Source organism: Jaculus jaculus, chromosome 4 (genome assembly GCF_020740685.1).
Source record: "Jaculus jaculus isolate mJacJac1 chromosome 4, mJacJac1.mat.Y.cur, whole genome shotgun sequence".
In the NCBI taxonomy this organism is placed as follows: Eukaryota; Metazoa; Chordata; class Mammalia; order Rodentia; family Dipodidae; genus Jaculus; species Jaculus jaculus.
This window is the reverse complement of record NC_059105.1, coordinates 100,128,925-100,142,647: the sequence shown is the minus strand read 5'-3', so window position 1 is coordinate 100,142,647 and position 13,723 is coordinate 100,128,925. Positions and strand designations below refer to the sequence as shown.

Here is a 13,723-nt window from a genome sequence, read left to right as displayed (position 1 = left end):
GACAAAATATTCTGTAGTACACCCAACTAAACAACCAAACAAAGATTACAAATTATTTTGTTGGTAATATAAAGGTGGAAGGAGTGGTCAACCAACGATCACACTAATTTACAATACAAGGATAATCACCACTATTTTTCTTCAGTTCTCCTTATCTAGAGTATGATCACCTCTCAAGATTGTCTAACACATGTTGGAAACTCAATTACTGTTAAGCCTGATGAAGAACTAGAGGCATAAATTTCCTGGTTTACGGCATCTTCTTCCCACTGTGGGAAAACTTTTGCAGAGAATATGATTCCAAAAAGAACAAAATGAGAAAAAAAAATGCTTTAGAAGAATTGTTCATCGCTCTGATGGAATATAGGATTTGTTTGCAGCAGAGAGGCAAGGTAGACCAACTGCCTATAGGGAAGATATATGGAAACCTTTCACTTCATCCTAAGCAAAATAGGATGCTCATAAGTTATATTAGCTTTAAATGATATGGTATTATAAATATCTCTTTAGAATTTAAAAAATTGAAGTAGATACATAAGTCCATGTTAGAGTGACCAACTTTTCTCATAACCATGCAAAAGTGAGTTCAAACAATGTAATATGGCTTGTATTGTGGGCACTTTTGTAATGCCAGCTACTCATGAAGTTGAAACAGGATGTTTACATGTTTTAGGATTGCACAGTCTATACATTGAGTTCATTGTCATACTGGGCAACTTTGTGAGTCCCCATCTCAAGATAATATAGTGCAGTGGTAGAATACTTGTTTAGTGAATGGACCTGAGTTAGATTTCAAGGTCAACTGACAATTATTCATATTCATTGGGGGTTTTGTGATGATAATGAAGTAGTTATAATCCCAAACAAAAATATAGACTTGAGGTAAATCTTACCCTGTAATATTATGTGACAAAATTGCTAATTCAGTAGGCTAGTTAAGACAAATCAAAGACAGAAATAAGATCTTAAATTATATATACATTCCATCCATCAAAGATTTAAGTTAGTAGATTTAGGCAGAGACACAAACAGAAACTGAGCTAAGTTTGACAACGTAAACAGGCTAAGAGGAAAGTTAAAAGCCAGTAAATAGAACTAATTCGGAAACTAGAGTTTTACTAAATCGATCTTTATCTAGGTCTACATTATTAGACTGGAGATGAACCTATCACTAGATTCAATAAGATTATCAAAGTCATACTAGAATCTGCAATGATCTATGGTATTTTCAGAATAGAGCTACACAGGAAAAGAATGAAAGTATCCATGCCTGTGCTGGGGTATGACACCATGGTTCTGAATTATCTGTAGTAATAGATTAAGTCAGAAAATAGTCTAATATATTTTATTCATCTCTGCACCTCACCTGAGGAATGAAAAAGACTCCAAGAACTGTAAATGCCATCCTCTTTGTTTATTGGGGTATCTTTGTCCCTAAAACAATCTAAGTGCAATCTAAGAAGCATTGTGGAAAGTAAATTACCTGCTTTAACATAAGGTGTACCATAGTAACAGGAGATTGTGCCAAACACTGGCATGGGGAAACTGGCTCTAACACCCATAAGCCCTGAGGTTGGCTCTCCAACTTCAATGCTACTAAAGGCCCTACTGGTGATAAGGAGCATGCTTTTACTGGAAATAAGGAGGGTGCTAATAATCCATGGTGTGCACTATTTAAAGAACTCTGTGAGATAGATGTATTTGGTGACCCTGAGTCATGTCTTGTGAAGAGCAAGGAATTTAGTGACTCTGTATTTAAAACATTTGAATATTTGTGGAAAAGTAAGACCAATGATGAGGCTGGTTGGTTGCTTTTAATATCTCTGGACAAACTAGTGAGGGAACAGCAAAACTCCAAAAGGAAAATTCCAAGCTTAAGATCCACATACATGATCTTAAGTTTTCTAAAGGTGCCCTGGAGGAGAGTCTCCTTTCTAGCCAGAACAGGGCTGAGATTGCTCAGATTGCAGAAAACCAAACCCAAGCTCTCATTGTGAGATTGGCTAACTTGCAACATAAACTCAAATCCCAGCCTCACCAACTATCAGAAGTTAAAGTGAGGGAACTGATTGGAAAAGAGTGGGATCCTGTGACTTGGGATGGTGATGTGTGGGAAGACCCTGAAGAATATAGGGATATTGAGGTGTTAGATTCTGAACAAGATGTTTTGGATGAAAATATGACCTGCCCTTCCTTAGCAGCAGTTATATTCCCACCCCCACACCTTGAAGAATTACCCTCCCCACCCTTGTTTGAGGGAATTAAATCTTCTTTGTCTGAGGAATCAGCAGGATGTGCTGGTGCTTCTCAGTTCCCACCCATCTTTGTCTCTAGGCCTATAACCAGAAGGAAGGATAGGCAGGCCCCTAAAGGTGAGATAGAAAGTGTGACACAGGAGGAGGTGAGGTATACCCCTAAAGAACTTCAGGAGTTTTCTAACTTGTACAGGCAGAAGCATGGGGAATATATGTGGAAATGGATTTTAAGGGTGTGGGATGATGGAGGAAGGAACATAAGATTAGATCAGGCTGAATTTACTGAAATGGGCCCATTGAGCAGAGATTTTAGATTTAACAATGCAGCTCATTCAGTTGGAAGGGGTGCCAAGAGTTTATTTGATTGGTTGACTGAAGTATGGCTCCAAAGATGGCCTACTGTGAATGAGCTTGAGCTGCCTGATATTCCTTGGCTTAATGTTGATGAAGGGATTATAAAGCTCAGAGAACTTGGAATGCTGGAGTGGATTTGCCATGTAAACTCATCTTTGCCCCCACAATGGGAGCAACCAGAAGATGTGCCCTTCACTTAGACTATAAGAAACAGATTTGTGAGGGGAGTGCCAGCATACTTAAAGTCCCCTATCATTGGTCTTTTATGTAAAGAAAACCTCACAGTGGGAGCTGCAGTTGCTGCATTAGGTGATTTAGATGCAATGGGCATAACTGGATCTCGGGGAAACAAGGGCCAAGTGCCAGTGCTGAATCGCCAAAGGTGGGATGAACGTGTTTTTCGTAATAGACAGCACAGGCAAAATTATGCACATAAAGGTATGCCTCGTATGGACCTTTGGCATTGGCTGATTAATCATGGTGTTCCCAGATGTCAAATAGATAAGAAGCCTACTGAGTTTCTTCTTGATCTGTGTAAGCAGAAAAGTTCCAGAGCAAGGGAACATAAAGACATTTTGAATTATAGCAACAAAGAATCAAGACCTCTTAATCAGTTTCCAGACTTGAGCCAGCTTACAGATCCTGAGCCCCTTGATTGAAGGGTTGCCCAGGTTCCTTTGAGGAAGGACCCTCCTGCAACTGCCAAAAGTTTCAATATTAAACTTACACCTATCCTTCCTCAGTGGCACCTATGGGGCTGGGGGTATGGCTTAGTGGTTAAGGTGCTTCCTGTGAAGCCTAAGGACCAAGATTTGATTCCTCAATATTCATGTGAGCCGGATAGATGCACATGATGGCACATGTATCTGGAATTCTTTGCAATTGCTGCAGGCCTTGGTGTACCTATTTTCTCTGTATGTCTCTCTCTTTGTATCTGTCTCTTTCTCTCTCTCAAACTGATTATTCTATGTTATTACCTGGTTTTCCTGAGATAGTACAGTTATATCTCCCTGTTAATAATAATAATTTCACATATTCAACAAAATTTACATAACATTATTTGGGTCACTTTGCAATATGTGATCAATGTCAACATTGTAATAAAATGTTTTATTACTATATTATTATGCATGTGTTAAATGCAAGCCATTTTGATCTGTCCCAGTTAATTTTCTCAAAACAACTTTTTGAAGTATAATTCTTATTTATTTGAGAGAAAGAGGCCGAGAGAGGGAGAGAGTAGAAGAGAGCAGATGAACCTGGGTTGCTTGGCTTTGCAGACAAGCACCTTAACTGCTTAGCCATCTCTCTAGCCCAAGTATTATTTTTAAAATGTTTTCTCCAAGTAAGTTTGGAGAAAAAGTACCTAAGCATAATGGAGTTCAAAGACAATATTTGAAACAGTGAAGAGTAGCATGTACCGCATCTGACTTCCATCAGTTCATTCATTATTTTTGCTTATAAGGTGTGACAGAGATTTTAAATAATTTTACATGCTAGGAATATTTGTATATTATTATCAACTTACAAATTGTCATGGTAAATGCTGAGTCCATTATATATAGTGACAACTGTTCTGGGACACATTAATGAAATTTATGGCTTATAACCATGATAGAAGAGTCTAACCTTGCCCAGATCCCTACCCTACACTCATTAAATTACTTCTACCCATTAAATTTCTTGTTTTCTGAGATGACTATAAAATTACATGGCTTAGACATAGCTTAATAAAATTATTTATTCTAATGTGTCCAATGAATTTACTTTTTCAGATCAAAATGAATATGCTGTTCAGCATTTCATGAATTGACCAGCCAAAAAAATAGACTTTTTAGTTTTTCCAATATTTGTTTTAAAAATGAAATGTAGTTCAAATTACAAATTTCAATAAATCTTCTAATGTGCACTTGCTCCATTTTAGTTGGATTGGCCAAATAATGTATCCTTTTACTGAATACGAAAGTAGAAACTTACCACAATTAGGGAAGAGTCAGTATTGAGAACATGTTGCTAAATAAGCTTGGGAAATAATGTTACAATGTTAGGTGAGGGGACATTCTAGGTATTTGAGTACTTTATATACCATTTACTAGGGACAAATATATTTGTAATTATTGTTGATCACATTGTGTCAAAGAAATATCTTGGGTTCAATTTCCAGCAGAGGCTAAACCGCTTTGTGAAATGCAGTGCAAGGCACCACTTGTCCTAGCACTGCTTGTGAGTGATAGTTCTCCAGAGACTTCTTAGAACAGCCAGCATACACTTCTCTGAGGACTTTGGGCCCATTTTCACATTAGATGCATTTTTAATATTAAGTGGATACTCAAAATTCTGGACCCTGTATTTTTAACATTTCTTTGCTGTTTATATATGTACCTAATACTCATACTTTCATATTTTACCATGTTTGCCTATGATTATGTTTACTTAAATTACAATAATTAAAAGTTACATTATATTATTTTCTCCAGTTCAATAAGGGTCAGTGGCCTTCTTCATCAATTAAATATCAAAAAATTAATAAAATACAATTACTGAATCCAAATCACCAAACATTCTACATTTGAAAATTATTTTTTCCTCCTTGATTGTGTGTGTATATGTATGTAATTTCTTTATCATCTGGAAACATTGATGAGACTATTTATTTTTGTAAATTATAAAATAACTAGACACACATTAAAATTCTAATACATGTTTCTCTGGGTATACGCAAATCCATTTTCAAACTCTGATGAAAGGAAAGAAAGAAGAGAGACAATGTGAATGTGTCATTTTAATATTTGTGTCAATATTATTTTAGTCAGTCCATGGTAACATACAGAAAGAGATAATATTCTCTGATTCATTCATTAATGTTCTGTCAAGAAAAGTCAAAATTAGTCACAAATGATGTTGCTTTATTGGAAAATTATATACAAAAAGTTTGACTTTCTTAAAAAAATGTTGAAGGCTGGAGAGATGGCTACAGTTAAGGTGCTTATGCACAAAGCCAAAGGACCCAGGTTCAATTTCCCAGGACCCATGTAAGCCAGATGCTCAAGGTGGTACATGTGTCTGGAGTTCATTTACATTGACTGGAAGCCCTGGCATGCCCATTATCTCTATATATATATACCTGTCTCTTTCTTTCTCTCTCTAAAATAAATAAGTAAATAAAAGTTGATGTACAGAGGTATTACCCATAATCAAAAATAAAAATAACTTTCATTTATTATTTATGCATTTATGAACTTTCAGTTGTAAAACTGGGTTTGTCTGTTTTTCAGAATTCCACCTTCACTATTATAATTGTTTGAATGTGAAATGACCTCTATAGGCTAATATGCTTGAATGCTTAATCTCCAGCTGGTAGTACTCTTTTAGAAGGTGGTATGCATTTACGAAGTAGGCCTTGCTAAAGAAAGTAAGTCACTAGAAGAGAGCCTGGATGTGATTATAGCTCATCTGTCAGCCATGTTCCTCTCTCTCTATCCCTCTTTTTCTCTCCTTCCCTCTCTTCTTTCTCCCTGGTGATATGAAAATGCAGAGCAGACTTCTTGCTCATACCTCCCAGCCATTATGACTCTCCCCAGAAACTGTAAGCCAAAACAGCTTCTTTCCACAAGAGACTTCTGGTTAAGTGTTTTGTCCCAGCAATGAGAAAGTAACTGATCCAACTATCCTAACGTGAAAAATCACAGAAAGCAGCTCAGTAACACTAGAGTAAGGAAAGAATTACAATTAACTGCAATTTGCTACTTATGTACTCAAAGTAGTTAAATTTATGTTTATAAACAGACACAAAATATGCAATGAGTACAATTATTTTAATGTGTGTATATTTGCACATATAGCTTTCCAACATTCATAAGCTATGCTCAAGATGTAAGTCTCTTGCCTGCTAGGAAACCCATAGAAGGTAAAAGATTACAGTGAGGGGAAGACTTACTGTGGAAGGAATGGAGGATATTGATGATCCATTCTTCTGTTAATCTTCCTGTTTTTGTCAACTGAGCACATATGAGTTGATTTGAAGAATCTCTTGATTCAATCCAACAAATCACTTCTTCACTATAAATAAAATCTAGAGTATGAATTTCATTCCTGTTTGCTGAGCTAATAGTTGTCATTTTACTTCCATTAACATAGACGATCTCAATTGTATTAGAAGTTGCAATTAACAACAGAGGTGGCCTATCTGTAGGTTCTGGAACAAAAGACAGAAATGTGAGTTAGAATCCTGTTTTTATTTTTTTCATTGTTATGTTGTACATGAAAAATTATTCCTCTGTGTTTAATACAAAATTGATTTAACAATTTTTAACAAGCCATGTGAGTATTTTGTTTCTCCCTCTTGAAAAAAAAAAATGTTTCCTTGAACACATGCCTATGAGGTAACTTAGGGGAGACAGAACATCAAAGTGAAAAGCTACCTCCTTGACTAAATATAGGAATTGTCTGTGGGTCTATATAGGGAAATATAAGTCATTACATAGCTGTTATAGATCAGAAAGGTCTGGCCTTTCCCTGTGTATACCCTCTTAGGGAGTCCTTCCATTCTCCTTTGAGAAGGTACTCCCTAGAGAATTAAAAGTTCTGGGAAAACTGACTTTAAAAAAAAAAAAAATGACCCCAGACAACTATGGTCAGAAATTTCTGGCTAGACCAGCCATCTAACTTTGGAGCTCAAATTAAAAAACCTAACCTTATATGGGTGGAGAGATTGCTCAGTGGTTAAGGCATTTGCCTGCAAAGCCTAATAACCCATATTTGATTCCCCAATTCCCCCATAAATCCATATTCACAAACTGGTGCATGCATCTGAAGTTCACTTGCAGCAGCTAGAGACCCTATTATGCCCATTCTTTAGTCTCTCTCCTCTCTATCTCCCTCTCTGCTTGTAAATAAAAAGAATTATTGAAAAAAAAAACCAACTTGAGTCTTAATTTGGGCTTCTCAATATCTTCTTGCCTCCCTGGGCAAGATCTATATCTTCCTTTCTTTTCTTAATTTCTGGGCTTGTCAATGTCTGCCTGCCTTCCATTACATCTCCCTTCTCTTAAAGCTCTCCCCCTTAAAGCTATAAGCTCTCATATGGTCTTTCTGAACTTTATCCTCTGATCTGTGTGTTTAACTCTTCAACTTCAAAATATGAGAACTTAGGGACACTCCAAGATTATTGGTGTATTGGTATATATTTGTGCATTGCTAGAAGACACCCTAAAATTCTCATATTGCCTGCCTTATCCTCTAAATCATAATTTGTTGTTTAAATGTGAGACCAATGAGATTTCTTTTTGGAGAAGTTCTGTGAATTGTTTTCTAGCAATGATGGTGGATCTGAACGACTTCACTATATGGTTTTCCAAGATTCCCCTGTGGTCTAGGGTATGCTTTTATGAAGTGACTATAAAGGTCAGAAATAGATCATTTGTAACAGAATCCAAAGCTCAGGCTCCCACCAAGAGCAACTTTAACCAATCCCTCACTGATTCCTTGACTGACTCAGAGCCACACCTTCCCTTAGCCACTAGGTTATGGTTAAAGTCACACCTTCACATATTTTTCCCATGTACTCAGGAACCTAATAGTGTAGATATAAAACAAATCTGTGCAGGACCACAGTTTTGAATGATATATACAGCCAGAGCTATGCCCTTCAGACCTAGAGCTGACCTGACCAGTCCTTTGCTTAGTCCCTGAAAGGGCCTGTGGTGGCTTGATTCAGGTGTCCCCTATAAATTTAGGTGTTCTGAATTCAAGGTTCCCAGCTGATGGAAATTTGGGAATTAACACTTCCTGGAGGCAGTATGTTGTTGGGAACAGGCTTATGGGTGTTATAGCGAGTTTTCCCGTGCCTGTATTTGGCACACTCTCCTGTTTCTGTTGTCCACCTTATGTGGGCCAGGGGATGATTTCCACCCTCTGCTTATGCCATCATTTTCCCTGCCATCGCAGAGTTTCCCTTGAGTCTGTAAGCCAAGATAAACCTCTTTTTCCCACAAGCTGCTCTTGGTTTGGAGATTTCTACCAGCAATGTGATCCTGTATACAACAGGACCCTTGATCCAAACAGAAAAAAAAAAAAAAAAAAAAAAAAAAGTTAAAAGCCAATATTTACATCTCAAAATCCCTGCTTGTACTGTCTTTATATTAAATCTTTTTAAATAATTTTTTGTTTATTTTTATTTATTTATCTGATAGTGACAGAGAGAGAAGAGAGAGAGTGGGCGCGCCAGGGCCTCCAGCCACTGCAAACGAACTCCAGACACGTGCGCCCCCTTGTGCATCTGGCTAACGTGGGACCTGGGGAACTGAGCCTCGAACCTGGGTCCTTAGGCTTCACAGGCAAGTGCTTAACCACTAAGGCATCTCTCCAGCCCTATATTAAGTCTTTTAAAGTGCTTATCTATTTATGTATTTGGTGTATATGTGTATGTGCACAGCACAGTATTCCAAAAGTGGCAAGAAAGCATTTTATCCAATGACCCTTCACCACAGCCCTCATTAAGTTTTCAACTTGGCACCCACCATGTACTCACTACTCACCCTTTATCACATTACTCTAAAACACTGCACTCTGTTTGGTCCCTTGTACCAGCTAGGCAAGCTAAACATCAGAGAATACTCCTTCTTAGAAAGCCATCCACAGATATCAGAATGCAAATACATATTTTTCTAATTCCTTATATATCTAAGGGACAAATAGTTTTCTCTTTTTAGTATTTACAATACTTGGTTTATTAGTTACCTGAAGCAGAAAGAGAGAGGGAGAGGCAGAAGGAGAGAGAGGGCATGACAGGGCCTTTTGCCACTGTAAATGCCTTCCAGATGCATGTGCCACTTTGTGCATCTGGCTTTATGTAGGTACTGAGGAGTTGAACCACAGATGTCAGACTTTACCATCAAGTGCCTTTAACCACTTAGTAGTTTTATTTTCACATATCCAGCAAGGGGAAGGCCAAAAAGAGAAACTGGCATTTGATCCAGTCCTGTATAATCTCTCAATAACAGTGTCCTCTACTCAGGTATGCTAGTGTCTTTTGGGGCAAGTCCCTTGAGTGCAAACAATCAGTTGCCCTTCAGATCTGACTTGAGTCTGTGGGCAAAGAACACCTCAATAAGCTGTAAGTGTCCTAAGGGTTGTCAAGGCCTCCTTCTTGGCCGTTGCTTCACTTCCCAGTAAGACCTTTCCCATCTCAGCATGTCTGGCCTGGTCTGGACTGGTAGGGGTGGGTCTCTTTATAATTCTGTTGCTGTCTTCTAAGCTAGGCTACTCTTACTAACTGATCTCTTAGCTTTTTCCCTAATGTGAAGGTAAAGGGCTTACATCCTTTGGCTTCACTTCACACGTGGATGTGAGTGTTTCTTCAAGCTTTAACTTTTTTTCAATTTCTCTAGAAATTTCTTCTATCATTTCAGCCCTTCCATGGATACAAATATTCTCAAATAAACCTTGTAATTCAACCTTTTAAGAATCTGTCTCCTCTTTGTTGAAATGGATAAGGATCAAAGTTTGGGGTTCACAGGCCATGGGAAGAAGGTTCCTTCTCCAGAATCTCACTATATATCTACTTCTGCTCTTCTTTTTCTAGCATCTAGAGCCCATTAGTCAATCAAAAGAAACTGAATAAGTGAAATGACCCATGGATTTTTTAATATAATACTGTCTTTAGACACATTCTGTACTTTATGTAAGTAAAACATCTAGAAAAACTGACTTTGGAGGAAAAAAATCACATATATCAGATGACTATTCTCTGTGAACCTGAAGCTGAGCATTGTGAGGTAACACAGAAGAAAATGTATATTCTGCCACTGATAGAATTAAACCTAAACTGTCAAAGCGGCATTATCTCATGCCAATTTTCTTCTCTGGTGAGAAGAGTCAGGGAGGGTTACAGTTAAAGTGACTGTACCCCTGGAAGTAAGAAAAAGGCAGGAAGGTCTGCACTTGCTAGAAATCAAAGATGATCTGACTTCTTATCTCTTGCCTACTTCCGTAGACTTGTTTTACGACAAATAACCAGGACCCTTCCAGGGACAGAGTTCTTTCATAGGACTTAAACATTGTGGTTGATCAAGTTCAGCCCCTGGAACTTGGTGCCAGGTCTAACCTCTTTCTGAAACAGTCCCTAGCCCTAACCAACCAGCTGTCCCTCTAGTTCACCTGAGCTGGAAGACAGCCCACCACTATAAGGTTACAAAAAAATTAAAATAAAATACAATAAACCTTTGCAAGGGAAAACAGGCTCTCTGACCACTTGGGAACTTCCAGCCAGGAAGAGCCAAAAGGAGGATCCCCTAGCCCTTACTCTCCATGTGAGTTCTTTATCCCTTGCAACTCCCCACAAGGCAGGAGCTCCTTAAACTTTCTTTTCTCTCTTTTCCTTCCACAGTTTTTTATAGACCCTGAACATAGGATCTCTAGACACATGAGTGCCTTTCCTTGGCTCTGTACTTCCTTCAATACATATAGTAATACAATAAATATCCTTCTCAGTCTTTTTATTCAATTCTTATATTAAAATTTGAAACAAACCTAGGGTTTGTTGTTCAAGGACTTTCTGGGACCTCTAACACCCTGTTATAGTTGGCAACTCTGATCAAACTATCTTGAGAAGGAAAATTATGATTACTACATTATGGAAGAAAATGGGAAGCACATTTTCTGGCTATAAGCATGACTTGAGTTATTTCTACTGCTTCTCTCCACTTGCAGGAAAACTGGCTTTCTTTCTCTTCTTGCTGGAGGTTAAGATCCACTACCTCTGTCTAAGTTGAGAGAAATGAATGATGTGAGGCATTGGCATGGCCAGGAGGACATACAAGCCTCCCTAAGAACTGGAATCATCTGTTATCTACTTCTCTGGCCACATGGCCTGCTTCATCCTGTTGGAACTGGGAGCCATCTTGAAATGCACACTATTGCCTGTGGTCAAACTGGGTTGGTACCAGGCAGGGCTCTTCTGTACAGGTGACAACTTTTGAAGGGACCAACCCCAGCCAGGCTTAACAAGGCTGAACTCCTCTAGAGCTTGGGAGCTTGTTCCATTGAGCCACGGGGAGGAAACTCATGACCACATGGAGACTTGGGAACCTAAGTGGGCTGACTAGAATGGTTACTAGTTTCTCCCTCCGGCCTTTTCCCCATTATAAACCACTGTGTCACAAGACACATAGTTAGTTGACCATGGTGGGTAGAAGGATGGAGCTCTGTCTCCTACTTTGGGCTCTGCTCCTCCTGCTGGGTTCAACTAGAGACTTGAGATCTCACCTCAAAAATGGAGTGAGCCTCAGCCCAAGATTGCAGGTCTCTGGCCTCCTAAATGAGGGGGAGACTGAAACTGTCCCAGCCAAGCCCCGAGCCTAGGTGCTTGGATGGAAAGGGTTTACCAACACAGGAGTTGTTGCTACTTGCCTCATGCCCCTATGGCATGAAGGTGTGCATATGTAGAAAGGTTGTAGAAGATCTACAAGGACCAAATTTTGCCTAAAGTGATTTCTTTTCATTAAGAACAGAAGGATAAATTTCAGGCAAAATAGATAAATACCATACCTAAAACTAAGAATTTTTCAACTGTTTATAGACTTTTAATAATGCTCTAAAAGTTTTATATAGGAACACAGACTTAATCTAAATTGAGCTTACATTAGATATAGGTGATGTCCTGTCCTGGGTGGGTCACAAAGTCATAAGCATAGATGTAACTCACATACTTTGGCAGTCTAACCAATTTAGGCATAGACAAGATCCTATCATCTTATATATTACAAATGGGTAAAATAAATTTCCTAGATAAAAACAAATAAGCAACTTCAAAATAAGACAAGAAATGTCAGGATGTTTGGCTCTCTGCTCTGTCATTTCCTTTTGCTCTTGCTTACGGTTATATGGTAGTTAAAGTCATGGCAATCTGGACTCTGGCAAAAGGGATGGTACCCCCTTTATCTCAGACCCTGAACAAGTTTAAACCATGTATCCTCCAGACCCCACAGAAAGAGAAAATGGCCAATTGTCCCTTAAAAAGCAAAGGGAGTAACAAACAGCATATAACTTTGGTTCTTTTTATAGCTCCTATCTTTTGAACACTTAACCTCACCTTTGTCAGATGAAATTTCTCACTAGACTAAAAGGTCAAATATGTAAACTGAGTCAAAGTATTTGATCAGGTTACAAACTCCTTATATAAGACAAATGTAAGACTTATCTAAAGTGAATATTAAGGTAAAATCTTATAATAGAAATGCACCAAGTAAATAATCTCTCTCATCTGTATGCCTGTCTATCTCTCTCAAATATTAACAAAGGTTAGGGTCCCTATATATCACATAATAAAAGCAGAAATTGCCTTTAAAATAACACCCTTTAGTCCTTAGAACATTCTGAAACATTCACAAATGGGGGACCTATATCCCCAGTTACCACAGAGTGAAGAAGGGAAAGTGATTCCAGGACCACCCCCACGATGATGGGCATTTAGGCTGTCAAGCCAAGAGTACATTAAATGTAGGAGTCTTCACACTTGGACCTATATTGCCAATAGTACTGCTTACACACCATCATGTAAGACACATGCAGGACAGGATGAATGTTAGAGGTACTTGGGCTTGGGAGCTGGCCTTGTAGGATGAGCATGTAAAGGCTATCTTGGAACTACCTTGCTCCAGGAGGCACATAGACTACACTACATGTGAATGGGGAGAAAAACAGAAAATTTTGGGTTAGGACTCCTATAGAAAAGGTGTGTGTGTGTGTGTGTGTGTGTGTGTGTCTCTCTCTCTCTCTCTCTCTCTCTCTCTCTCTATATATATATATATATATATATATATATATATATATATATATATATATGACTAATTGCAGATAGGCGAGGTGGTGCACACCTCACAACACTTGGTAGGCTGAGACAGAATCATTTCCATGAGTATGATGCCACCCTGAGACTACATAGTGAATGAATTTCTGGTCAGCCTGGGCTAAAGTGAGACCCTATCTCAAAAAACAGGACCAAAAAACAAAAGGCAAACGCTAATTTCTTCCCCTAAATCTGTTTGGAGGGATTCTCTCCTTCTATGAGAAAATGCAACCCAGGATTAGGCATAATGTGATTAGACTCTCCAATT

General features: G+C 38.4%; 1 protein-coding gene across 1 annotated transcript in view; it reads right to left on the bottom strand.

The window, feature by feature from the left end:
* Window positions 1-13,723, bottom strand: part of Lrp1b (LDL receptor related protein 1B) — a 2,087,209-nt gene that overhangs the window by 1,121,828 nt on the left and 951,658 nt on the right. Inside the window, exon 6 of the mRNA XM_045147485.1 lies at window positions 6,547-6,804. Coding sequence (XP_045003420.1) covers window positions 6,547-6,804 — 258 coding nt within the window. The remainder of the gene's footprint in view (window positions 1-6,546; window positions 6,805-13,723) is intronic.